Source organism: Triturus cristatus, chromosome 2_2, assembly GCF_964204655.1.
Source record: "Triturus cristatus chromosome 2_2, aTriCri1.1, whole genome shotgun sequence".
Lineage (NCBI taxonomy): Eukaryota > Metazoa > Chordata > Amphibia > Caudata > Salamandridae > Triturus > Triturus cristatus.
In genome coordinates this window covers 409,692,482-409,719,248 of record NC_140582.1, presented here as the reverse complement: position 1 = coordinate 409,719,248, position 26,767 = coordinate 409,692,482, and the positions used below count along the sequence as shown (strand labels likewise).

Here is a 26,767-nt window from a genome sequence, read left to right as displayed (position 1 = left end):
CAGGTTACCATATATTTTAAACAAATTGGACATTTCTGATTGTGCACAGAGGCAGGTTAAACGTCCCTACACACTTTTAAAAAGGTCTTAAAGTGTACTCCGCATTGCAGATCACCTAGATTGCACTTTAAGCGTTCATACTCCTTCTCTGATGCTCTGAATAGGCCCAGAGTTTTACCTCCAATGCACTTTAAAGTATTCCAGGCTAACGCGTAATTCAAATCGAATTGATAAATTGTTGACTCAAATTCTGTAATGATTGTATGGTGACACCGCTATGTGAAATGTTTTCAACCATGGTATATGATTGTTTTACTGTTGCAAAGGTTTTAATTAACCAACAAGTACTAAATAAAACTTGAAACTACTTAAGCAATTTAGCTAGAATAAATGGGATTACAGCAGTTTCAATTAAAAGGAAATGGTGTTCCGGGTCTATTAAACGGGGTAATGAGTTACCCTTCTAGTCTCTCTGCCCATCTGTCTGGTTATTTAGTGTTGTCATGTTTTGGGTTCACTTCACAAACCAGGGCACATTATCCTAACGAGCATTTGCAATGCAATAGGTCTCGCATTTATGAGCGTTTGAGCAATTGGCATTGTAAATGATAATGCCTTTTATGTATGTATTGTTTTTAAAACAGATAAATAAAAGCCATTGTCAGTTACAATGCCAATAGCTTAAACTCTTGTGAATGCAAGACCTATTGCATTGCAAATGCGTGCTATACATTTTTTTAAAGCGTTGGGAGAGAGTGTCCTGCCTGCAACAGCAGGGAGGACAATGTTGTTTGAGAAAATAGGGCCAAGAGGCTGTAATTAAAGCCAACAGAGCAACAACACACGTAACTGGGAGTCGCTATGGGAGGTTACAAAATGAGACAAGGCAGTACTAAGTAGGGACCACTAAGCCTTTTGACCAATGAACAGCCACAGTTTACAGAGGACAGTGACACAAGCCAATGAAAAATGTAGGTGGAGAGTGGGCAGAGCTTCAAGTCCCTACCTCAATACAACATGCCTCGCAGAGCAACATATGTGCTGCCCAGACTCGACCTAATAACAAGCGCCTGCCTAGGTTGCTAGTAGTGCAAACGCTACAGAAAGAAGTACCCGATTTTTTCAATGAAACTAACAGCTCTAGCTGCATACACATAATACAAGCATTTGCAATGCAATAGGTCTTGCAGTTACGCAAGTTTGAGCTATTGGCATTGTAAATGGCTATGACTTTTATTTTGGTATTGGTTTTTAAAACAAATAAGACATTGTCATTTACAATGGCAAAAGCTTAAACTCGCGTAAATGTGAGACCTATTGCATTGCAAATGCTTGTTAAACCAGTGATGAGCTGCATTTCGGGAGTTGCAGTTTCACTTTTGACATTTCTGATATATGCTCATAAATCGTAGCGTGCAAACTGCTGTTGCTAAAAAGGAAGCCATCATTCAAGGTGCCACCCACAACGTGAGGCCTCTTGTCGACGATGAAAAAACAGGAACTCTGCAGTTGTTATGGGCCCCTCGTCTGTAGGAGTTCCTGCCACTTCTATGACAGTCACTCACTTATAATGAGAAGCATTGAAATACGAGTCTCAAAAGCCAGGGTCACCGGCTACCTAAAAGGACTGCCAGAGGGTGCTCCAGGTAACATGGCACCAAGTAATAATATTGGAAGAAGGCGCCAGGAATGTGGTATAAAGAGCAGTGTCGTGAGTGGATCCTGCGTTCGATGGAAGCAGAGAACTGACCTATTTTTATCTGAAGTGCAAAGACAGTAGTCATTCTTTTTTGTGAGTGTTTGGTGAAATGTCTGGCATCTGTCAGATCACTGGATCACCATTGAAGCTCCTGAAGGTAGTACAAGAGCTGGTCGAGTAAATGTGCTTTTTGCAGATACATCTGCACACCTTAGAGGCCAAAGGCTACACTTACATCAAACTGCAAAGATTGTGCATGAGCCTTCTGCAGAAGCCAGGCCCTGCGGCCAAGCACAACCAAAGGCCGTGTGCAGCATAGGGTTGGCTGCCTTGGGGTGGCTGCATGCGGGGAGTTAAATGCATGGCATGGCTGCAAGCAGTCTCACGCTGTGTTAAACAAAAGGCCATGCGCAGTGTGTGGTTGGATGCCTGCGATCAACCTCGAATCGTGAGGTTGGTTTCCTGCAGCCAACACGCCCTCCCCCCACATACAGCCGAAGGTTATGAGTGGAGGGGGTCAGCTTTACATATGGTAACAAAATATTACTTTACATACAGAAAAACCCTAGAAATTACCTGGAAAAAAACCAATGTTAAAGTAAGCTTATAGTTAGGTGAAATGTTCGGTAACAACATCGCATTTTAAATATCGGAAATTCACAAGTCATAATTATCTCAAGTAACTATAACTCGTGCCCTCGCCATGCACAGCTAATTACCCCACATATTACATTACTCATGACATCTTCTATGACATCATTGATATCACTGCAACGCTGGCCATGAAATATTGATGAGAAAATTGTAAAAGGCAGAGGTGTGAGTTATAGTAACTATAGGACTTGAGATAACTATAACTGGTGAATTTGTGTTTTTTTAGTTCAAAACATTACGTCATTACTGAACATTTCAACTCACTAACTCTACCTTACCCTTTGTTGTTTTTCAGTAAAACAAAAATTATACACATGTATACATAAACATATATACATACATCTATACATATACACATAGATACATACACACACACACCATAAATGCTAATAGGCACTATGTAATGAACCTTCTCCCACACAACAATGGTAAAAAAAAAACATGAAATAAAATGCATATTACTATATATAGCCACTACATACATACATATCACTTGTTGAATTAACTCTTAGGGCCAAATACATCATCTGAAAACATCCTGCTCATTTTGAGGTTCTATACAAGCAAATTACTATTTAATTGAACAAGATGGATCTTTCAAATATGAGAGGCAAAAACTGGATAATTTCTGAACACTCCATGCTTCACAAATTATAAAATAAAAAAAATAGTTGGCAGTGTGAAAACTGGGCAACTTCTCTTGACTGGCCCATATATAACCAACTCAGCTAAAAACACTCCCACCATGACTGGTGGAATTTACCAGTTGCACTAGTACGACAAAAAGTTGAAATCCAATAAATTAGAGAACAAAGACAGTACGTGTAAAAGGATCATGTGAAACTGTGAGGTAAATTGCAAAGAATGCCGAAGCCAGTAACATGGAAAAGAGTAGTAGCGTTCTTCTCCAATCGCTTAAGCAACCCAAAAAAACACGTTCAGCATTCTTTGCTGCCAGTTTTGCATGCCTTCCTTCCAGAAAGGATTTCAGCGGCACACAGGACAACGCAATGCCGAAGATCGCACGTGGGAAACAAAGAGCTCAGTTGACTGGCGCGCACACCCAGACATCCTCTGCAGTACGGGTCCCCAATGCATTCTGCAAACAGAAAAGACGGACTCGGCTATAGATAGGTGCATGTTAAAGCCAACCAACCTCTGCAGTCTTCATTCCAAACGCATCCTGCAATGAGGAACAAGTCTCTTTTATTACTTGCTGGGAAGACCCGGCGGAGGCGAGCTGCTTGTGACGCTGAGTCAGCGCGCGTGCACGCTCACGTAGGTGAGTTTTCGAAGAGCTGCTAAAGACTAGCGGTTCGCACGTGCACGCTCGCGTGAACGCAAGCTTGTCACCAGCCAGCAGCACTTTGAAAACTCACCTACTAAAGTCTCTCCGTGCAGCGCATGCCCGCTGACTCAGCGAGACCTAAAAAGTACCTCTTGTCTTAGGCAGAGTGATACCTGGCCAGCCCTGTAGCTATGGTTTTCACCCGTCATATGGGATAAGAGGACACTTTCACTTTCATCCGGGGCCCTGCATAGAGATTCCTGGTGTACTGGTTTGCTGCTCTGCTTTATTCTTTTACTTTGGGTTGCTGTCTGCGCTAAAGTTCTTTGGATTGTTCTGTAACTCCACTAACCCCCGGGGAGCAGCCACAGCAAGGAATCTGCACCGGGGAGCCGTTTTGGCTTTGGTTTTAGGTATCCCTGCCTGGGCTTTACTCCACCCCTCAAGCGAGGCTTCTGTCGAGGGGTTGGGGGAGCAGCACAGACCCCAGTGCCTTTCTTAAGTTCCCCTGCCCAACTCCGAGGGGTAAAGGAGAAAGTGTAAGATGGTATGGGGAAAAGCCCTACCTTGCTGACCGACCGACAGCATGTCACCCAACTTGTAAAGTCATGTAGAATAGATTCGTGCTTTCGGATCCCCTCCTGCCCCTCGCTTGCACCGGGAGAATCTCTGACTGTTCATCTGCTGCAGGGCTGCCTGTAAAGCGAGCATGTAAGGCCAGGAGGTGTTTGACCCATCCTGGACCTATCTGCTGTATACGCTGTAACATGGCAGGCACCACGCGCATTCCGGTTTTGTGTCGGTGGGCCACGGCATATGCTTGTAAATTTGATTATGGAGGATAGAGGAAGTGCAGCTTGGCGTGATACCCGTGTGCTTATGTCAGAACAACTAAACAAAACAGCAAGTCTCTGATATGTCTGTTCAGCGGACATTTACTCATTCCTTGCAAGGGCTCAATCAGATTATGCGGAGTTCTTTCATTTGCACTAATGGGATTTAGAAGAAAAATAAGAGAAACACACTATTCCTGCTTTTTAACTCGGATTTCAGTATTGCTGAGTCTGCCACCTGCTTTCAGTATAGAGTTTCTGTAACTTAACACAACTTTTCAAGGTATGTTCTAGTTCACCATATTCTTTTTATCTTTTAAAAATAGGCCATCCGGTCTTGTGCTTTATAGAGTTTACCTAACTTGAATTTATAGTCAAATGCATTTGTTTTATTTGACATGTTTACTGTTGTAGATTTGGAGTTGAAAAGGGGAAACAACGGTGAATGATAAAGCCTTTAAAAATATATATTTAAGGTAGTTAAAACACATTTTTAAGGTAGTTAAAACACATTGTTACCTTATTTTAATATTTGAAGGCAGGAAAACAATTATAACGCGAACAGAAATTAATGCTAGCTAGAGGAGTTCAGTCAACAAAACGTACGGCTGGGTTTATGCATAGTTTTTGGAAAAATAGGTTTTATGCCGGTCTTTCGGTGAGTAAACTCCTAAATGGGAAGCTGGGCTGGAGAATGACTAGAGAGGCAAACGCGCACAAATGTGCGAAGAGGATTCAGACTCCTTGTGTGTCCGTTTATGTTGTTGCAGACAACACGAGAGCTAGAGAAGGAGAAAGAGCACCATCTGGTGGACACCTGCCTAACTTGGCCACGATTAACATTGTTTACCAAATGGGTTCGTTTGGTCTGAGAGGGAGTCATTCTGTCCTGTGCATTTCCTCAATGAAGCCTGCCGATGGAAGCCAGTGATGTACATCGGTGCAGCATGTCTATATAACACTAACGAATGCTGAAACCTAGAAAGCCTCGCACCCTAAAAAAAAACCTCTTTATAACAAATGTAGTAGTAACACTGATTGCAGTAACAAATGAATCGGAATCACAAACTGCAGTTATAAAAAAAATATATATATATATATATATATATATATATATATATATATATATATATTTTTTTTTTTTTCAAACCTGAAAATACCTCCTCCCGCCCAGATAAACTACACCCGATCCCGGGTCTCGATTGAGGCAAAGTTTCACGCATTCCTGCCAACCCGCCATCTTCCTTACCACCTTTGATGATGTTGGGACCCGTTTTCAAGGGGAAGCCATCAAAACCGAAACAGAAACCCCTTTTGCCAGCCCCTCATCGGTCGTCTCTCCCGATCCTGACCAACATCCCTTTCCCTGAATCCTTTCCCTCTTCTTCATCTTTTCCGATACATACCTTCCCTGTTGAGAAGGAAATTATATTTTACTTGCATCCCTTCCGAGAAGGGCTGAAGTGCTTTCTATAGCGGGCATGATGTAGATGTTTATAAAAAAAAAAAAAAAGATGAGCAATTGATAGTGTTTATCTCGAATAAGACGTTACACCATCACCTTGTTCCAAACCTATTTTAAAATCCATAGTTACAGACTTATCTTTTTCTAGACCAAAATATATTCCTGGTGCAGATTGTGTAGAATAAATGTGGTATCCGCTGTTAACGGAAAGAAACGGCACAGCTGTGATTAATTTCCTACGCATTCATAGCTGTTTAATGTATTTGCCTATTTAAAAAAAATCTTTTTTATGCAAACAAAATACAATGACAACTTTAGCTAGCAAGGCCTATGGTGTCTCACAACACACCATCGAGTGAATACCCATTGTAGCATTTCGAAAATGAAATGCCTTCGGTCTAGGAGGGTATGAGTCCAGGAGGGAACACACTCAAAACAGCATGTAGAGTTTGTCACAGGAGCATCCTTTCATATTCTGTTTGTCTCTCCTCATCTGTTATTGAACTCTTGACACTCCCTCCACATGGACTGTTTTTGTCTAACTTCTTTTGTCATCCACAGTTTTTGTATGCTACTTTGTCCACATCATGACCCATTCCTTGTCCTGGCTCAAGTTGACTGAGAATCCGAGAGGCCGAGTGCCTCTCCGGTGTGCTTCAACGCCTGATGACAGTGGAGCAGGTTTTTTTTTACACGAGTGCAAATCGTGAATGGTGCAAAAAGTGATTTAAAAAAAGTTCCTCCGTTTAATCCCAAGATCATTTTAATGGTGGAAAACTGGGCACTGTTCAAAACAAGTGCGTTGGATGTGTAAAAAATGGATTTAGTAGAGCAGTTACATCCTAGTGTAACTGCTTCTGCTTCTCGGTATATTCAGTGAAACATTCGTCAGGACCAACAAAACCACCACGGCGTTATGTGCTCGCTAAGGTGCACCCTAACCTGTGGTGTAATAGACAGCGTAAACTCACGGTTCCCATGCAGCCTTCCGGGTTTCTGAAAGCCGTTGTATCAGCGGCAGAAATTGCTAGCAAACTTTTTTAACCTATACAGAGTTTGACTACAAGTCCCGTCCCCCACCAGGACTCATGGTGACCATTTGTTTCTTTTTACACTAGGATGTAACTGGTCTACTAAAACCATTTTTTACACATCCAAAGCACTTGTTTTAACAGTGCCCAGTTTTCCACCATTAAAATTATCTTGGGATTAAACGGAGGTACTTTTTTAGAAATCACTTTATGCACCACTCACGATTAGCACACGTAAAAAAAAAAAACTGCTCCGCTGTAATCGGGCGTTGAAGCACACCAGAGAGCACTCAGCCTCTCTGGTGGGAACCCAATGATGAAGCATGTCACCAACTAGGTTGGGGAGTGAGGGTTCTTTTTAAAACACAGTGAGTTTTCTTGCTAGCTCTTCCCTCTGTCGGATACACTCTTGTTGTTTATATATTTCTGTTCAGGGGGATTAAGAGTGGCTCCAGTGGCTTTCCCTCTCTCTCCTGTTTACCTATATTAAGTTGACTGAGGTCAGGGGTATGGGTCTTTCCTAAAAATGAGCTACATCTCACTTAACCACCATCATAGCTGTATTGCAAAATATTTTACTATAGTTAAGGGTAGTTTCTGCATGACAGTTCCCCCAATACCACCTATCTGGCTGGTAGTTCGATAAGTATTTTCAATTCAGTTATAATGCATGCAGCGTCCATCTTCTAGAAAGGCTGGATTGTGAGCCACCCCCATAGTAGGTTGAGGAAGGATTCAGATGACCCGGATTCTTGCAAACCTAGATCATTAGCAGAGGCCACCATTTTAGCAGGTTGTCTTGTGTTATAGATACGGAGCAGCATTTTAGGTTGGCTCAGCCAGAACCCCGGCCTTATGGCCACCTGCCTCGGGTATATACACGCTGTATCTCAATCTCCTTCATTTAATGGCCCAATATCAGCTTCCTGTATGGATTTTATTATCCCTGTGAGCTGTGTATCTGGGTCCTACAGATAAAGGGTATTGCTTGTTTCACCAGGGAAGCTTGTAACCCCCTGTGTCCTTGCCAGGAGCACTGCGTATTTTAGTGAAGAATATTTTACTTGTAAGTATTTAAAGATTGTGTGTCAGGTTATATAATTTGATGTGATCTGGTCCTGGTATGATACCTCATTTCGATGTCCTGATTATGCCCTAGTTAAAGATGTCTGCCAGGCCCGCATATCTAACTGTAATATTGAATCCCAAAGTAGGCTCTTCGTAGCTAATATCCTCTGTCACCGTACTTTCAAACTGGCTGTTACTGCTTGCAGAACACCTCTGGTGTTGTGGACTGTGTCATGTGCACCCCAATGCAATTAATGAATGAATAAAACATATTTATATAGTCCAAGGCTACCTATTACATTGCAAATGGTAGGCATCATGGACAACGGGAGGGAGGGTGGTTGGAGGGGAGAAGGCACGGACAACGGGAGGGAGGGAGGGCGAGAAGGCACGGCTAACACGAGTGCGAGAAGAGGATAAAGCAACAGACAACGGGAGTGAGGGCAGGGAGGGGAAAAGAACGCACGACAACGGGAGGGAGGGAGGAGGAGTAAAGAAGGCACCAAAGCATGTAGTGCCTGCAGTAGGAGAACCTCATTAAAGAAAACAGTGCTCACAGTCTAATTAACATGTACCGTGTAACAACCAAAGTAAAGGGGCTAGTCGCCATAGGAGGTGACAAATGAAGAGGAGTCTGTACTAAGGTGGGACTAACAAGCCTATTGACGAATCAGAAGCCAGCATTTAGGAGGGACCATGGCACAAGCCAATGGCAAATATGAATAGAGAGTGGGCAGAGCTTCTATTTCCTACTCCTCTTCTAAAGTCTTACAGAGCAGTGCATGCGCGCTGGCTCTAGGCTCGACCTAAAAAGTGACACTTTTTTTTTTAACTAGTAGCCAGTAATTGCTCTTTGAGCCTCCGTTATTGCACAGATTCACCGAAGACCCAAAAGCATTCGGATCACCAGATTCTGGATGTGTTGTAGTCACAGTAAACATTTATTTGGTAGCATTACAATAATCGAGACGTCCAATATTGTTTCCTGAATCACTGTTTGTCTAACCTCTTATGGCCAGAGAAAAAGAACTTTGAAAAAAATGGGAACAAGACGTAGTGATGACATTAAATTGTTTCTCAAGTGATAGCCCTGTGTCTACAAATACACCACATTTTTAGCTGACTATCCTGTTGGATAATGGTGGAAATTCTACCCTTGTCAAGTAGCATACGAATATCATGTAGGACCACAAGAAGGACTGTCTCAGTACTATGACGTGGTTGAAATACTACTTGGGTATCGTTAAATGGAGTTGGCCTCAATAAAAGCAGAGGGCCAGTGTTTACCTCCTCCAAAACTTTAGGCTTCAAAGCAAGCAAAGGCCTTTTGGTATCTCTTATCTCCAAGAGCATGCCTGTTTGCCAATATCAAGGGTGCTGCTGAGAAGAAAATGCCCATTAATTTATTATTGCCAACATTCTTGTATTATTGCCAAATAAGAAGCCTAACAATACTTCTATAGATCAAAAATTCATGTCTGCCCTAAAATGTATTTTTAAAAGTGTGCTTCAGCTGTAATTTCTTATTGGAAGTCATGTTGTAGATGGAAACCTCTACTGGCTTGCTGTGAATTTATGAATATCCTGTTGGGATTACACAGCTATAGTCTTTAATATCTACTGGGTTGCAGATACTTTATGCCCAGAGCATTGTTATTTGGCACTTGCACTTTACAACTGTTTTTGATATTTACGTCTGCTATGGATGTTAATGATGTTTACAGGTTGCTGCTGAATTATGTATGCCATATTGTGATTATGCACCTTCACTTTATAGCAGTATTTACAAATATGCTGCTATCCAATGTTGTCATACATAGGCACTTTATAATCTAGTGGGTTTGATGGGTATTAGCAGACTGGATTTAGGTTTTAATTCTGACAGTGTATGACTTTCTCTGCACTTTATTGAAGAGTGTAACTGCACTCTGTTATGAAACAGTAGGGCTCTAGGTTTTAGAACATGCTTGTGCACTTTAAGACCTAGAATGAGAAACGGGTCTGTAATACAAGTGGTATTTCAATCGATAAATGTTAACCACTTATATGTATTTTCTGAGCAGATGTTCTGGGGACTTGGCCCTGAAATCTGAGAAGGGACCTTTATTTTGCAATTTGTTTGTTATTCTTCTGCGTAATGTATGCTGTACATAATGATGAAATATTTGGGTAAAATCAATAGAAAGAATTAAAAAATAATCTTATTGGAAGAGCTTCACGGATAATTTGAGAATTACCTCTGTGAAAGAGATGCGAAAAAAGATGGCCCAGTGACATGACTTGCCTTTTTCATGATACATTTAGATTTTTGTTTTATTTGAGGTTCTCATAGTCAGTCAGTGAAGGCAAGCGACAACTGGTGAGCTATGATTGTACTTGTAAAGCTTGTGTTAAAACATGCTGCATTGTTTTGTAGACACTGCAGTGACAATTAGAAAACTTGGCAAACTGAGACTCTTGAGTAGTCCGGCCAGCAACCACCTAAGCATTTATTCTTTCGAAATTTAGTAGAAAGGTCCTGAAGCACTTTTTAGGTCTCGCCTGAGACAGCGCTTTAGCGCTGCTCTGGCGAGACTTATAGTAAGCACTTTTGGAAGTGCAAACGAGTGCTTTCAGGCCGCCAACTACAGTGCATGTGCTCCGGGCGCGCGCACCATTTGGCAGCCTGAAAGCACTCGTTGTCTTTCACTTTCGCGGCCGCTCGGCCGCTTTGATGTTTGATCACTTTCACTTTCGCGGCCGCACTTTAACAAGCTCTAAAAGCGTATTTTTTCGGCTACGTTTTAGAGAAGAAAATGTTCTTAAGATTAATTTGTAAAGCCTCAAAATAGTTACATCCCACAAAGAAGTAACTTCTTACACGCAGAATTGTAAATTGTGTTTCTGTTGCTGGTTTGTTGTTCATGAACATGCCTCCGGAAACAAATAGCAAACAATCAAGGGAGTATGTTTGGGAAATATCATTTGTAAGTAATACATGCTTTATAAACACATGAACATGTTTTGTTGGCTGCCATAGCATAGCAGATCTGGCCTGGTCAGAAGTGAGTTTTGATGCATTTAAGGAAGTCCCATTACTTCAAGAGTATTCTTACTGTGTTTCACTTCGGATACCAGGCGCCGCCTGTAGTGTGGAAACGCCTCTATCGCGCCGGTAAAACGTATCCAGAAAGAGCGGTCGTGCTTTTTCACACGAAGAGTGAATATTGACGGACGTGTGTAGAGCTAGGTGGCCCCGCCGTGGGAGCGGGTGCACGTCACGGCGCCTGGAATCCCAGCGCTGCACCTTTCATTGCGTGAAGCCGGACAGAAGAGCTCTGTTCCTTGGCGCACATATTTTGTCTAGCTGCAGGGGAAGCTTTGTCCCGGCTGCTCTGACAATAGACTTGAAAGTAAAGCGCGGTGCCCGGGGGTGGGGGCCCGCGCCCATTGTGGCGCACAATGAGCTCGGCTGCCGCATTCCTGGCCCGCTCAGGGCCGGTGGCTTCCACTGACTGACGGCCTCCGTGGCACAGGCGCTGAGCGCGGCCACGGCTTGTGTAGCCGCAGACGAGCGCCGTTTAGAAATGTTTGTTGCATCCGGTGTTTGTCACCGGGAGGCAACAAAACATGGAAACGCACCAGTTTGGAATATGTCAGCAGCGTGCGCATAAGGCAGGCTCTGTAAAAGCGCGCGGACTGGCACAGCACAGGCGCCTTGCGTAACTTGGCTTCTGTGCTGGAAAGGCTTGCGCGAGGTGTTCACACTGGCAGGCAGTCATGCCCCACGGAGTGCTGTCGTGCTTCCCTGAGGTGACTTGTGGAGAATCCACCACTACTTCCAGGGCCCGCAGGGCCTCCCTCGGACCAGAGGGTTCCCTTCAGGTCAGGGACACCTCCGCTGGCGCGACGGCCTATGTGCGTGTCTGACACCAGTTGAGTGTGTTACTGTGGGTCCATGCACTTCAAGGCTCTCCTCGCAGCAGGGCCACTTTGGTCGCTAACCTCTCAAGCATCCTTTGCATTTTCCCTTTTAAAACACACTTGGGAGCAATTCCAAATGATGTAATCTCTCTCTCTCTCTCTCTCTCTCTCTCTCTCTCTCTCTCTCTCTCTCTCTCTCTCTCTCTCTCTCTCTCTCTCTCTCTCTCTCTCTCTCTCTCTCTCTCTCTCTCTCCCCCTCTCTCTCTCTTTCCTTCCCTCTCTCTCGCTCTTTCTCTCTCCCACTCTCTTTCTTTCTCTCTCCCACTCTCTTTCTTTCTCTCTCCCACTCTCTTTCTTTCTCTCTCCCACTCTCTTTCTTTCTCTCTCCCACTCTCTTTCTTTCTCTCTCCCCTCGCTTCTTCCATGATGACTTTTCTCCATCTTTCTTGCTGTCCCACTGTGCTTTGTCTCTCTCCTCCCCTCTCCCTCCCTCTCTCTTTCTTTCACTCTCTCTCTTTCTCTTTCTCTCCATCTCTTTCTATCCCTCTCACTTTTTCTGTCCCTCTCTCTCTCCCTCTCTCTCTCCCTCCCCCTCTCTCTTTCTTTCGCTCTTTCTCTCTCTCTCGCACACACACACACACTCTTTTTCCCGAGATCCATATATTTATAACCACATCTTAAACTTATGGTGGTGCGATAGGTGGCACTGCCTCCTTGTGATTGCTCCCTGATGGAAAAAATGCAAAATGTAAAAAATATTCAGTCTCTAATTTGTATTCATGGCTACAAAATCAATGCTTGATTTCCAAAATGTGGTAAACCATACATTGCTAACAACCTTCCTCAAATATGCTTTTTACACAGCATAAAGTGAATATAAACTGCTTTCTTAGCACCACAAAACATATTTTTTTAGGTCTCGCCTAGGCAGCATTAGGGTTAGTAATGCTCATTAAGAAAACATTTATGGTTGTGGTTGAAGCAAAATCAGCTAATAATTTTAAGGATGTTGGATCACCAGTATGTGTCAGATAGCTAAGTTAACAGAAAATACAGAACATGAGTAGATAAACTGGTGGAATAATTTTTGGTTATAAATGGAACGTCGACAGATGAGGCAAGGATGAAAAAGCATGTACCAATGACTGGTAACAACAAGCATTTGCAATGCAATATGTCTCACATTTACGCGAGTTTAAGCTATTAGCATTGTAAATGACAATGCGTTTTATTTATATTTCAAAAACCAAAACATAAATAAAAGGCCTTTTTATTTACAATGCCAATAGCTCATGCTCAGGTAAATGCGAGACCTGTTGCATTGCAAATGCTTGTTGGTGCATACTAACATGGAACATACCTAACGCGAAGGCCACATCGTTGTTGGTCCACGTGCCTCTCAACCCATTTGAAAACCTCAAATCTTGATTGGCCGCAGATCATGATATCTGGCTACCACCATAATGTTTCATGTAGCTGACCTAAATCCAAGCTTGAATAGCTAGTCCAGAAGCTTGTAGAGTTACATAGCGGCGACGGTTCAATTCGGAACAAAATGTGTGTCCTCAACTCTGGAGAAAATTAAAGGCCATAACTCAAAATCAATTTACCAAAGGATACTGATAACATATGTTGAGCTGTGCTAAGAGAAGAGGTCTATCGATCACCAAGTGTAAGAGTATTTGATGTAGAAGGGGCAAACAAGCATACCTGGATCAAAAAATCGATCTAATACATAGTCTTCCACTCTGTTAACCACCCAGAATGTTATTTTCTATTGACAGTAGCCACTTGCTGCTGGAGTCTACAGGGTGAACTTTTTTCTTCTCGCACGTATGAAGGCTAGTAACCGTAGGACAAACAGTTTATGGCTCCAGTAGAAGAAAGTGCTTCTCATGTCATTGGGAGCCAGAGTTTTTTCCTAGGAATCTAGTCATATCCCGTTTAATTATCGCAATTAGCAATCTGCAGATCACTTTTCTGCATTAGACAAAAACAAGATTGATGTAGCAGCAATTGGGATGTGACCTGTCTAATTATATTGTAGTTTTATTCACAATCTTGCAATGCACAAATGTATAAATGTAAGGAGAGTGGGAGGCAGCTCTGGGTCCCTTCACGTTGTTGTGTAGTGCGAGGTACTCCAAGGGTCCAGGCGTTGAGCGCTGCCCACGGCAGCCTCCGACCCCCCCCCCCCCCCCCCCCCCCCCCCCCCCCGCCTGAAAAGACCACTCTACAGCGAGTGACTGGGGGCTGAAACATGTATGCTGGCAGTTGACAGGCCAACATGTGTGAGTCTAGTGAAGACTGCAGTCAGAGAGCAGCTGAGATGGGCGCCAAGATCTCATCCCTTCAGGATCTCATCTCATCTCCTATTGCCTGTCCATCTAAGTCATCGTCCAATCGAAGACTGGAATCACTTGGTCCGTGTTTGACAATTTATCACCCTTGATCTTAGGAAAAACGACTCATTTTTTACCATGCCTGGCATCACACACTGTTACATCATTGACACACACTCTGCATGTACTATTGCATCCAAATTTAACTTCTGTTGCTGGACTCATCAAAGGAGCGCCAGAAACCAATCAGTGTTTGGATGCTCTCTTCTCTGCAAGTTTTCTATGCCCCAAACCCATTTAGACTTGTGCAGGAGGTAATTCACTCTTAAAAAGAATAAAAAGTGATCAGGGAAATTAGAATCGCATCGTGGCGTTAGCCAGCCTAATGTTGAAAGAAGTTACAAAATCATTTCAGTGCAAAAGTTATTTTTGGTACAAAGAAACACAGTTCAGCAGCAAGAATCTTTTCTTTTTTTGAATTGCATGCTAGTGCTGCTTGTTATGTACTTCGCATGTGTGTACGTATAAAAGTGATCCATACTACTACTGCAGTTGTTGTGAAGGGCCGTTGCACTTTTTCTGACCACTTTATACCTGTTGTGTTGCAGAGAAGCTTCGATTGCTGCTCACATGTATGAGTGACTGGCCTGCGTTCTTTCTGCCCCTGCCTATGCATGTTCTGTTTGTGCATTTCCACATTATGCAAATATCAAACGGCAGGCTTTTCCAATGTTTAATTTAAATCATTTTGGTTTATCTCTAGGTGTCTCTACTTCTTGGTCGCAGCATTCCAAATCGCATCATGGGAGGAGTTCTGGCTCTGGGCATGAAGATAAAAAGCCTTCAGAGGTACTGTTGTCTCTACTTCACTGTACATGCAGTCATTGATTAGAACTTTTTACTGCTAAATAACGGTGTTTGCAAAGTGACCCCTTTTTGGGTAGTCACTCCGTTTGTATGTTTTATTTTGGGACTCACGTATTGGTAATCTTGAACTCTTTATTGCTGGATCACTGCTACCTTAGAGCATGTGATCTGACCCCTAAAACATGTCGAACTTGGTGAAAAACTCGATTGGCACATTTTGCTTTCCTCTAAGTTCATAGTATATGGTGCAAAAGTACACCCATACATGGAAAGGTATTTGCTTGTGTGCTGCAGCACCTATTGTGCCATCTGCTACAGTGGCAGAGAAAACATGGCTTCAGGTCTACCTTGAGTAATCTGGCGGCGGCAGCTTGAACCAGTCTAAACGCCCCCCTCTTGACAGGTAGAAAACCTGATTTTAGATATTAAATAAGTCACGTTAGGCACACCTTACTGCCTAGGGTTCAAAATATTTAAGCGTGGAATATGTGTGACATTAGAACTGGCATGTGCCCCCAATAACCAGGCCCAAAATGGCATGGTCACTGGTCAGGTTGTAGCTGGCACATATGAGAAGTCGAAGCATAGAGCATACACTATAGTCTAAAATATTTGACCTGTACAAACTACACAATCCCTTCAAAGACTTATTTTTATATTTAATAAGGTTCCAATCAATGTTAAAGTCAGATTATTTAATATCTGGAAATATAACATTTAGAAATCTGCCTATTACCTGCCTGAAGTTACTGGCGGCTAATTAACATCAACTCTCCAGCAACTCCTAGCCTCTGCTTCTCATGGAAAGAGGTGTTAAATCCCTCCCAAGAGCACAGAGTAGGCTGACTGAGTGGACAGAGATGATTCCTCCGAGCTGTATAGAGTATATAGGATGGGGGCCGTGGGCTTTCTGTGGACACTGCAGTGTCACATCCTGCCTCACAGGTCTGTTGAGCGACTTGTATCACATTTTCACACTTGAATGGGACAAAACAGGATGTCAGGTCAATTCCCCTGTCTGGTTGCTCAAGGACCCTGCTTTTGTCCTACTGGGCTTCTGTCTCTGGGTACAGTGTCAGTTTCTAACTGGATTTTAGTGTTAGATGTGAGAGGACACTAGTGATTACCGTAATGCACTCCCTGACTCACCCACAACCCTCGGAGCCTAAGTTTAGTGTGGACGAAGACTTTCATCATCTTGAAAATGCCCTGGCATGTGATATTTTGGGCCAGTTTGTCAGTAGTTCTTGTCTGCATTACTGCAAAGTGAGTTACCCTTCCCGGTTAGGGAGTGCCTAGGAGCCACACAACCCAATATCTGGTGCCAGGCATAAATGTGGCATTCCTAGAAACCTTCAGCTGAACGCTCTCTGTATCTGTGGATAAATGGAAGTGAACTGGACTTGCAGTCTGTGACCAGCTCTGAAGGACTGGATCTGCCCCCTTCTCTCCTTGTACCCAGGATAAAAAAGTTGAATCCAAGGGTCAGGTGTGTGGCTTCAGGGACACAAAGCTGCAAGAGACCTTTTCCCTATAATTCCCAGCTGACTGGTAGCTACTGGAACTAGGACTTTACTATGCTGGTGCCATATGAATGCCATCCAAGAGTCTCTAGATGCCTCCCCACCCCTGGGGGATTAGAAGTGTAATACTGTGGTTCCTTGGGCACCAGGAAAAAGTTTGAAAACGTTTGAAAACACTTGCTTCAGAGGTGACTGCAAAACATACTGAATCAGCAGTTCCACTGGGTCTGATTGAATTTCAGGTTCGTACCTCTGAAAGACTCCAACATCTCTGAAAGAATGACAGTCTCTATCTGTTTTTGGACTTAAAAACCTTTCCTAGCAAAAAAGTCCAAACATCTCGAGTCTTAGTGGGGCCAACCTGCTGCAGGTATCTGACAGGCTGTTGTTCTATGGCAGCGGCTGCAATTTTAAATTTGTCTCGCAGGAAGACCATGTTTTCTTTAAAAAAAAAAAGTATTTTTTTCGTTTTAGGACTTTGAAACTTTTAAAAGTTTTGACTTCCTGACTTTCCCGGGACCAGTGCACTTTGTGTATCTGACCAGGGCTCCTTCGACATCTTCCTCAAATTGCGCTTAGGTCCTGGCCTACAGCGTCCGTTGATTATTATTGGCACTGGGTGTGTTTTTTTGTGGTATTTTCAGTTAACTCTTTCAAATATCTTGTCTATGATTCCCCTCTGGATTTGTGTCAGTTTGGTCTCGCATTACTCATAAAATATTTCTCTTTATATACATTTTTTTTTTTTACATTTTCTGGAATTTTATTATGTTTTGTGACATTTTCTACTGTGTATGTACTGCCTAAATAATTGGCACATTTCCTTTGATTTAACACCTAACTGCTTTGTGAAATATTAATCGGAATTGAGCACAGGTTTTAAAAAAATTTAATTTGGTGACATTTAGCAGGTTGTGAACTTATCATTTGAGGTGGACACTTCTCTACCCCATCGAACTTTCCTCCAGTATCTGTTAACTATTTTTACTACTTTCAGCCCCATGCATTGCTCTTAGGGCATGATTATTTTTAATCTGGGCATATGTTTTACATAGGGTAAGACTCCATCATGTAACTATGCTCCAGATTATGTCCTGCACTCTTCTAAGGTTTCAGAAATAAAAGCATATCATAAATGTACGCAGCTCCAGTGCCTCGGATAAGTTATTCTTATAGTGGTAAGGTGTTTGAATGTGTTTTAGAAAATAAATTTGTTCGCTTTATCCATCTTGAATTCAGGTTATTATTTCTGTCAGTGAATTTAGTCACACGTTCTTGGTTCAGATACTGTGAACAATTGACATTCCGGAAAGGGCAACTTCAATATATCCATGAACCATTCAGCTTTTTAGTCATTCATCAATTGCAAGCATATGACAAACAGTTCTTGAGTGTTTGAGAAAGCAGTGTTCATTAATGACTTTAGGAAAACTGACACGTTTTGTGACAGTTTATTGCAAGGTGAGATGCGTTCTGTATAGCGTTGCTAACTGATGCAGACTCAGTCACTGTGCACTTTCTTCCAGTCCAGTTGTTGGCTCCAGCAGAGGACCTCAATATTGTAAATTATCTTCAACAAGAGAAAGCAGGGTTCTTTGGGAGCCTTTATTTCAAAGCACTCAGTTTAGGGGCAACATGAGGATTAAACGGGCCTTAAATATGAGATGCTTTTCATTGGCCAGTGTAGAGGTTTGGGTTTCTATCTTAGAACCATATGTAATGTTACTCCTACAGTCCAGTTGGGTTTACATTTACTTTTACTATGTTTTATAACTGGTAGAATTTACAGGTGGTGTGAATTACGGAAGGGAGATGAATACACCTAGTGCACCGGTATCTCTTGGTTTGTGTAGTTCATATGTTTGTTAGGCCCAGTAGATGCATCCTCACATGCCTAGTTGCTTGTTGTCAGTATATTGATAATTTGGCATCGGTTAGGTGTGCTTTGAGGTTGTGTATGTACATGTTTAAGATCATGTGAGAGAGGGCGGATCTACATTAATATTTGTCGTAATGAAGTGGATGGTGATGTCTCACAAACTATTGATGTACGAAGTGGGAGTATATCCTTCGTTGTTTATTTTGTGGTGTTTATCTAATGTAGGGAATATTGCACAGAGGTAAAGTTGCTTCGAAGCAGAGGTTGCCATTGTGAAGACGACTACAGGATGTTCTCTTGGGTCTGACTTGAATTTGTCAGTCGATAATTCTGCCCCAATACTAGGGGAGTCGGTTTGCTCACCTAGCCCTTAGATTTATTTCATTTGGCCTCTTTGGGGAATTTGCTTCCTGGCAGGGGTATGCGTGCTGGGAAGCTGCAAAGGTCCCTTATCAAGAGGGATGTGCTGATTCAGAGAACCAGAACCCCAATGGACTGGGTGCTCAGCAATCAGTTCTGAAAACCTGTGAGTTTTCACCTGGGTCATGCTGTGATGGATAAAGCCAGACAGGTGGGCTGCAGAGTTTTAATTTCACTCTGAAGTGTCCAAAGAGGGCTACCTTGTTAACCAACCTACAGTGCTCCCGTCAGAGGATTACTGTTAATCAAAAGAAGGTAGTGCCTCTTCTTCTGCCACCTGACCTTTCTGAAGCTTGCTGCTTCCCATTCAATGTTCAGTCAAAACACTTCCATGCAACCTAGTGGTGAGTTAGGTCTAAGGAACTCGTCTTGATGCTTTATTTTCCCATCCATTTCTGTCTTTTTATCATTTATTGTTCTACAGTTTCTGATCCTTTTCATCCTTTCCTTCAGTTTTGTTTACTTTTTTAAAATCAAACTTAAATTAAACTTGCGTACAACCTTTACGTTGCTAATTTCTTAACTGAACTGTGTGGTTGTACTGTAATAGCTAACCCTTCACTTTTTCTCTGAGGAGTGCCCTGTTGCTAAGACCTAGCTACTAAAGTTAAGCAGGGGAATCCTAAGCCTACTTGAAGTTGCCTCTGATGCATGCCTAATGGATGCATTTCACTAAGCGTGTATACTAATACAAAAAATTCTTGCATGTTTTTCACATTTTCATTTGTTTTGGATATTATGACTTCTTTTTAAAATGTGTTTACTTGTAACTTGCTGTTTTCCAACTTGTATCGAATTGTAATGTTGCAGAATTGAATTTTCAATAAACATCAATTCAGGTTTCTTGACAATAGAAACATTAGGTACAGAAGTTAAATAATACTCCATTTGGACGAAGGTGTGCCAGTGAGGGGTTGGATTCATTCTGTATTTAATGTCGGACTGTGATTTGTGTGTTTTTGGAGCGTGTTTGCAAGTGACTTTCCTAGTCATATTGGTCTTTAATTTCCAAGTGCCTTTGAAACCTTTAGTGTGTGCATCTGTTGTTCCTGACACATCATGGCTTTGTTTCTTTTTAGGTGTTCAGAACTGACTTGATCACTGCCATGAAACTGCATGATTCTTACCAACTGGATCCAGATGAGTACTATGTGCTGGCAGATCCCTGGCGACAGGAATGGGAAAAGGGAGTTCAGGTGCCAGTCAGTCAAGACGCCTTCCCAGAACCTGCAGCCAGGTATTATTGAGAGTTGCTTGATAATAAAATATGATGTTTTAATTTGCTGTTTAGGGCATATCAAGAAGGGGCACACAATGTAAAAAAATTCCGGAAAGGTAATTGCACCCTGTAACTCGAGCAAGATGGAAAAATTACTTTCTTACGTAATGCTATATCTGAGTAATGCTATAGCTGAGTAATGCTAAATGTGGTAAAGGCTCTATGTAGCTGCAGATTCCTCACCTTGTGAATATCCCCTAGATGTCAGACTGGATCTGGAAACGTTTTTCGTAGTTCCTCTATGTGCCGGAAAGCGGCGCCATGCGGCTTCGAAAGTGACGTGCGGGCCTACAAAGGCACCTCACCCGTTTGCTGGCGTCAGTTGGTTTTGAAACTGTTTGCATTTCCAGACGTGGAGCCCCCCAAAAAAATTTGGTAGACCAGTGTGCAGTTTTCTAGACTTAGGATCTTGGTAATGGATAGAGTTCAATCACAGAATAAGGACAATGGGAGAGCAGTGAGCAATCTGTGGCTAGATAGTCTCTGCCGTGATGGATGTTACCAAAGGTAAGTAACACGTTCTTCTTACAGAGATTTCTAGCTGCAGATTCCTCACCTTTTAAATAGATACCAAAGTGGATACCTAATGGGAGGTGGGCTGTGATAGACTGAAACTAGAAAGTCCAGCAGGCCTGAGCAGGCAAAGTGTCCTACTCTGTGGACCTGGCTGTCCAGTCAATAGTACTTTGTTAATGTGTGGAAGTTCGCCCACATAGCTGCCTGGTAGAGGCCTAGGACAGGGACTCTGTGTGCTAACGCAGTGGTAATAGCTTTGGCCCTGGTGGGATGGACTCACAGACCTTCTGGGTGCTGCTTCTTTGCCAAAATGTGGCAGATCTTAATGTAGAGCACAGTCTAGTGGGATATGGTACGCTTCCACACAGCCGTGCCTTTCTTAGCTCTGAGAACCCCACAAAGAGCTAATTGTCCAACCAGTGGTCTTTGGTAGGATCGATGTAGAAGCTGAGAGCTCTTTTCCATCCAAGCAATGAAGTCTCTCCTCCTTAGAGGCATTATTGTGCTTTGTATTTGGAGTGGGACTTTGAGTGGCCCCCTTCGTTGTGTCTTCTTGTGTGTGGTGAAGTAAAGTGTTGCCTTGCATTCCCTGATGGCATTCAGGTTGATCAACGGGCAGTCTCCTCAGGTCTTGGAGTTGTGACCTGACACCACAGGCAAACCTGGTGGGGATCTTTCAGAGACATTTGCTTATGACAGTCCTTACAGGGTTTAAATACTGTCTTAGATGGTGACATCCATTGCACACTGAATAATTTTAAAAGAAAATCAAGAAGAAAAAGGGTCTCAGAGATGAGAGTAGCGCCGGATCCGCATCTTGTGATGCAGAAAGAAAGGAATTGACGTCCGCATGCAGGAGTGGCTCCTCTATAGACCCACCAGGTCACTTTCAGAGCGGGACTGTGTCTGTGGGGAGATGCACAGCGCCAACCTTGAAGTGCGTCCAGTCTGATACCTGGGGAATATTAAAAATGTGAGGAATCTGCAGCTATAAGTGTATCAGAAGTGTGGATTTCAAAGGTCTATATGTTCCAATTAGACTGTTATGAAAAAGTGGCCATCCGAATTATTGGCAAGGGTTTGCGTAGTTACAGAAAGGCATAGACCATCCATGTTAGTTTGGGAGACTAGCCCCTACAGTACAAAGAAATTCCTGAATAAGGAGAAGTGGCAGTATTGAATTAGTAGGGCTTGAGTGCTTTTGGTTATAAATAAATTACATCCTAAACCAGTTTTCAGGGGTTATCCACATAGTGAGTTAGCATTCCTAGACTGTGTTCATGACGCAGGAATGGAAAACTCAAGCAAACTAGTTCCTACTGCTAAATTTTAGTGTAGTGAGTTCTACTTCCTGCAGGACTCCTGATGCTCTGCTGTGGAATCCCGAACTCTTTTTCAAAATGCAAAAGATGTCTTTAGCTACAAATCTTGTATATTTTATTTTTTACTAGGGAGATTGCTCCGAAGGATTCGTTTGTCACGTTTACTAGGTCCAAGAAGTATATTCGATCATCTGACACAGAATCTCCGGAACCTGGATATATTGATATTAAAACATTGGCTGAAGGTGTTTGTCGCTATGACTTGAATGACATGGATGTTGCATGGTTGGAACTTGTCAATGAAGAATTTAAAGACCTGGGTGAGAACTGGCATATTTTCAAGTTAATTGCAGATTTCTGTAAAGTAGAAGTGTTGTTTTAAGCATCAAAATATAAACATTTTCTTTTACAGAATAGCAGCACACTCACTGTCACGCTGGGAATCCAGACTGGCGACCATTAATGCTTATTTTCAGTGACTGGCACTTTGACAGCAGTATGTGGAGCGAGCAGTTCTGGGAGGGCATGAATGGTGTAGTGGTGAAAACGACAGGAGTCGCCAGTCTAGTTAACTTGATGTTTAGCATCCTGTATTGGTTTATTGGGTGAGAAGATGTTGCATTTTATTTGTCTTAATATTCTTTTACCAGTAGTATTGTTTGTGTTCTTCAGTCACACCTTTGCTACTTTTAAGAGACTGAGTCTTAAATATGATTTACACAGACCATAAGGAAGATCAGGCATAACCTTATCATGATAATCCTTCTATCCTCCACTTCTTAGCCTCTTTATTACACTTGTACTGTGAGCCTCCAAAATATATATATATATATATATATATATATATATATATATATATATATATATATATATATATATATATATATATATATATATATATATATATATATATATATATATATATATATAAAAATAAAATCTATAGTTCCCAGGAACAACTGAAGACATTGAGGGCAACTCTCACTCCATGCCTAGATCACTGGGAGACTCCCTTATCTGTTACTCGATTCCCCCATCTTTCTGAGGGCTGTTCATATTGCAGCTGTGAGGCTGATACCAATTATAAGGTACTTGTATCAGATCACAGTAGTCAAATTTGAACACACCAACATTTTGCCATAGCCAGACTCAAATGAAAATGTCTTAATAAGCTTTTTCAATAATGTTCACTTTCAATGTGCCAGGTATCAAGTACTTTTTTCAAACTGTCTATCTGCAGGAGTCTTTTATTGAAAAATTGTGAAGCTCACTTGCAACACCTTCAACATGGCCTGTCGTCTTGCTGCTTAGTGTATTTCATTTATTGAGGCTAGCTTTTAAAATTATTTTTGTAGCTCTGTGTGTGTGTGTGTATATAGATAGATAGATATATCAAAGTAATACCCTGTTCGAGGCATATGAGCTGCAGATCACACACTGAGCATAGATCGCCATCTGGTGTTGGGCCCGGATATGTGCACTTGTTTTGGCTTGGAAAAGGCTTTGGAAGTCATGGGATAGGTGACCCCTCCTTTGGATCATAGTGCGCATGGGCATCCTCATTGTTTTTTTCCGCCATCGAGCTCTGATGTGTTTATCGCGCTCCAGCTCGGTACCGTTACCGATACCACTTTCGATGCGCAATCCTTCACCTTTTTCTACGGTATTGTTTTCGATCCCGATCCTTGCGCATCTCACCAACATCGAAGTCCTCGATTCCGGTCGTCGACTAAGGCCTTCGGGCCTACCTGGGCCTCTACATCTGGCTCATGGAAAGGACTCCAGTCGAGAAGTGTCCTCAATGTGGGTCGAAATTCCCACACACCGATCTGCATGAGGTGTGTAACCTCTGCCTTTCACCGAGCACGAGGCCAGAGACTGTCCAGCTTGTGCCTCTTTCCGCTCCAAAAAGACCATTCTGGATCGTCGAGCTCGAAGAAGAATGGCTCGCTCGTCGACTTCCATTCCCAATGACATCTTCCTAGAGGGCGTCGATGTACCAGACCAGGAGCGGGTCGAAGAAGGCCTCGTCAGCGCCTCCGAAGCAGACTCCGACATCGAAAACATCACTCCTGGGCAACGGGTTGTAAGTACTGCCGTTGACTCCTACCCCCTCCCCACACCACCGAAAAATGCTTTGGTCACATCTGCACCTTCGGGCCCAGGTGCACACTGAGAAAGTACTTCTCACGCACCCGCCTCCGGGCCCGGCCAAGAAGCCAACAACAAAGCCTTCAGGCCACTCGGGATCGAGTCAGCCTGCCGTCTGAAGCGACACTCTGACCCCGGCACCGAAAAAGAAGACACCACACTCCTCCACGGTGCCCACTACTGCCTCCGCATCGGCACACTCTGCACCCAAACCTACCAGCACCAATCCCTTGACTCTGAAAAAAGCATTGGAACCGACCAAAAATCCGCTACCGGAGACTACAGACTCTCAAACTTCGGAGCCGAAAAAGCATTCGTAAGCGAAAAAACAACCGGTTCCGTAGACCCCTACAGACACCTCAAAACCTCACGGTTCCAAGCCCAAAGAGCACAAAACCGCTTTACAGTCGGTTCCACGCAAGCATTCGGAACCGAAAAAATCGGCACCGAAGGACTTGCCTCCCACAGAAGAGATTTTTAAGCCAGATCCCACCCAAAAGACTCTTCCTAAAGATCCAAAGACTGGTCAACTGATTCGGAGTTCTAAAAAGAGACCACTGAACTCGCCTACACCGGCTCCAGCACCTAAAAAGAGGGAAATTGCGACATCTCCTCTCAGGATCCCTTCTCCACCTGCTCCACCACCACACCACTCTCCTACACCATCTCCTCCACCAGTGGACAATGATGACCCTTCTGATGAGACAGGGGAGGGTGCAGATGATGAGCCACTAGGGGATCCTAGTCCACCTCATAACCCAGACCTATGGGACGATTACAATGCACCAGATGTCCCTAACGTGCCACAGGATGACATCTATCCCTCTAGACCTTCCCCTCCAGAGGATACCATGTGCTTCAACCAGCTCGTTCACAGAGCTGCACAGTACCACGGGGTTGATTTAGTAACAGACCCCGTGGATGAGAATTTTTTAATGGATACTTTTGACATCTCACAAAAGACCACCTCCAGTCTACCCATGCTGAAAGGGGTAATTAAACAGACACCTGAAGTGTTTAAAGACCCCATTAGGGCTAGGGTCATCATCCCAAGGATAGAAAGGAAATATAAAGCCGACCCATCATACATTAAAGGCCACGTTCCGTTGGATCCGTTAGTAGTCTCCAACGCCAGGAAGAGGGCTAACTCTCAAACGTCAGGAGATGCTCCACCTCCCGACAAGGAGTCCAAACACATTGACGCTTCCGGTAAACGCACAGCATCTCAAGCAGCTAACATATGGCGTATCGCCAACACTTCCCTCTGCTCCCCCTGGACCATCCTACACCTGTCGGGGTTTAAGCCTACTACAGTTTTGCAGCGTGAATCTTTCTGGATTCACTATGCTGTGCATTATTCCGCGGTCTGGTGGTTGGGTCCGGAATCATAGTCTTTCTTTTGTCTTTTTTTTTTTTTTTTTTTTGTAGCCCAGGTGGGCGTCGACGTCCCACCATTTGGTGTACTTCTCGTGACGTCGGCATGCTTCCTGCGGAAGTCTCACCTTGGGGCGCCATCTTCAGATTCTTTTTTCCCCCGGTTGGGTCTGGATCGTCACCGAGAAGCTCCAGAGTTTAACGAAGAAAGAAGAAGAGAACGAGTTTCATCAGAGGAAAATTAAAGGAGACTACAGACAGGAAGAACATCGAGACGGGACGACTAAGGAGGAGGAGAACCTCGTGATCTTCGACGTCCAACGGAGAATGCGCACTCAGGGACACTGAGCGCAGGAATGGACTAAACACCTTTTAAATTCTGCCGTAACTGCCACCAGAAGTACGCGCAGAAGGACCAACATCCGGTCTGCAACCTTTGCCTGTCAGTCGACCACGAGAGCTAAGACTGCAACGCCTGCTCCGCCTTCACACCGAAGACACTCAGGGTGAGAGAGAGGCAGAGGAGAGCCAACTACAACATGGAAGGCAAGGGTAAGGCCCCGCCTCTGTATGACCTGGGCCTCTCCACCGACGATGAAGACCACGTCGCCGAGGGACCTGATGACTTCACGGTCGCAGAGACTGATAAGAAGACGTCTGACAAGGTAGAAGAGGCGTCGAGCACAAAAACCCCGAAAGGGCCCCGGAAAACAGAGACTGACTCTCGAAAACCAGAGTCTAAGTCCTCGAAAGGAACATCGGCGCCGAAAATTTCGACGACCGCGAGTGGATCCAAGGACGAAAGGCCCAGCGGATCCTTCGAGAAGGACTCCCAGGTGCTGATGGCGCCGAAAAACTAAGTTAGTCGAAACAGGCCCACGAGGTTGGGCGTTCGACGACAAAGGACAAGGTCGCGTCGACGCAAGCTCCGTCGAAAAGGCCAGCGCTCGACGCCGAACATGCCTCCAAAATGGAGAAGAAAAAGAGAAGGCTCGAGGCAGAGATGGAGAGCATCCTTCAAAGGAAGGAGTTCGACGAGAAGATGAAGAAATTTACAATCCCAACGAAACCTGACGGTTATCGTCGAGGTCGAAGAGCAGGATGAGTTCGACGCCGAAGAGCAGTCGAAAACTCCAGAAGAAGAGGAAGATGA

At 43.5% G+C, this 26,767-nt stretch overlaps 1 protein-coding gene across 6 annotated transcripts in view; it reads left to right on the top strand.

The window, feature by feature from the left end:
* Positions 1-26,767, top strand: part of JADE1 (jade family PHD finger 1) — a 202,949-nt gene that overhangs the window by 94,741 nt on the left and 81,441 nt on the right. For 5 of the 6 annotated variants that reach the window (XM_085641495.1, XM_085641496.1, XM_085641493.1 and 2 more), the window contains 3 exons: positions 15,047-15,132; positions 20,052-20,209; positions 22,219-22,409. In XM_085641495.1, coding sequence (XP_085497621.1) covers positions 15,047-15,132; positions 20,052-20,209; positions 22,219-22,409 — 435 coding nt within the window. The remainder of the gene's footprint in view (positions 1-15,046; positions 15,133-20,051; positions 20,210-22,218; positions 22,410-26,767) is intronic. The other variant, XM_085641498.1, reaches the window with a different exon arrangement.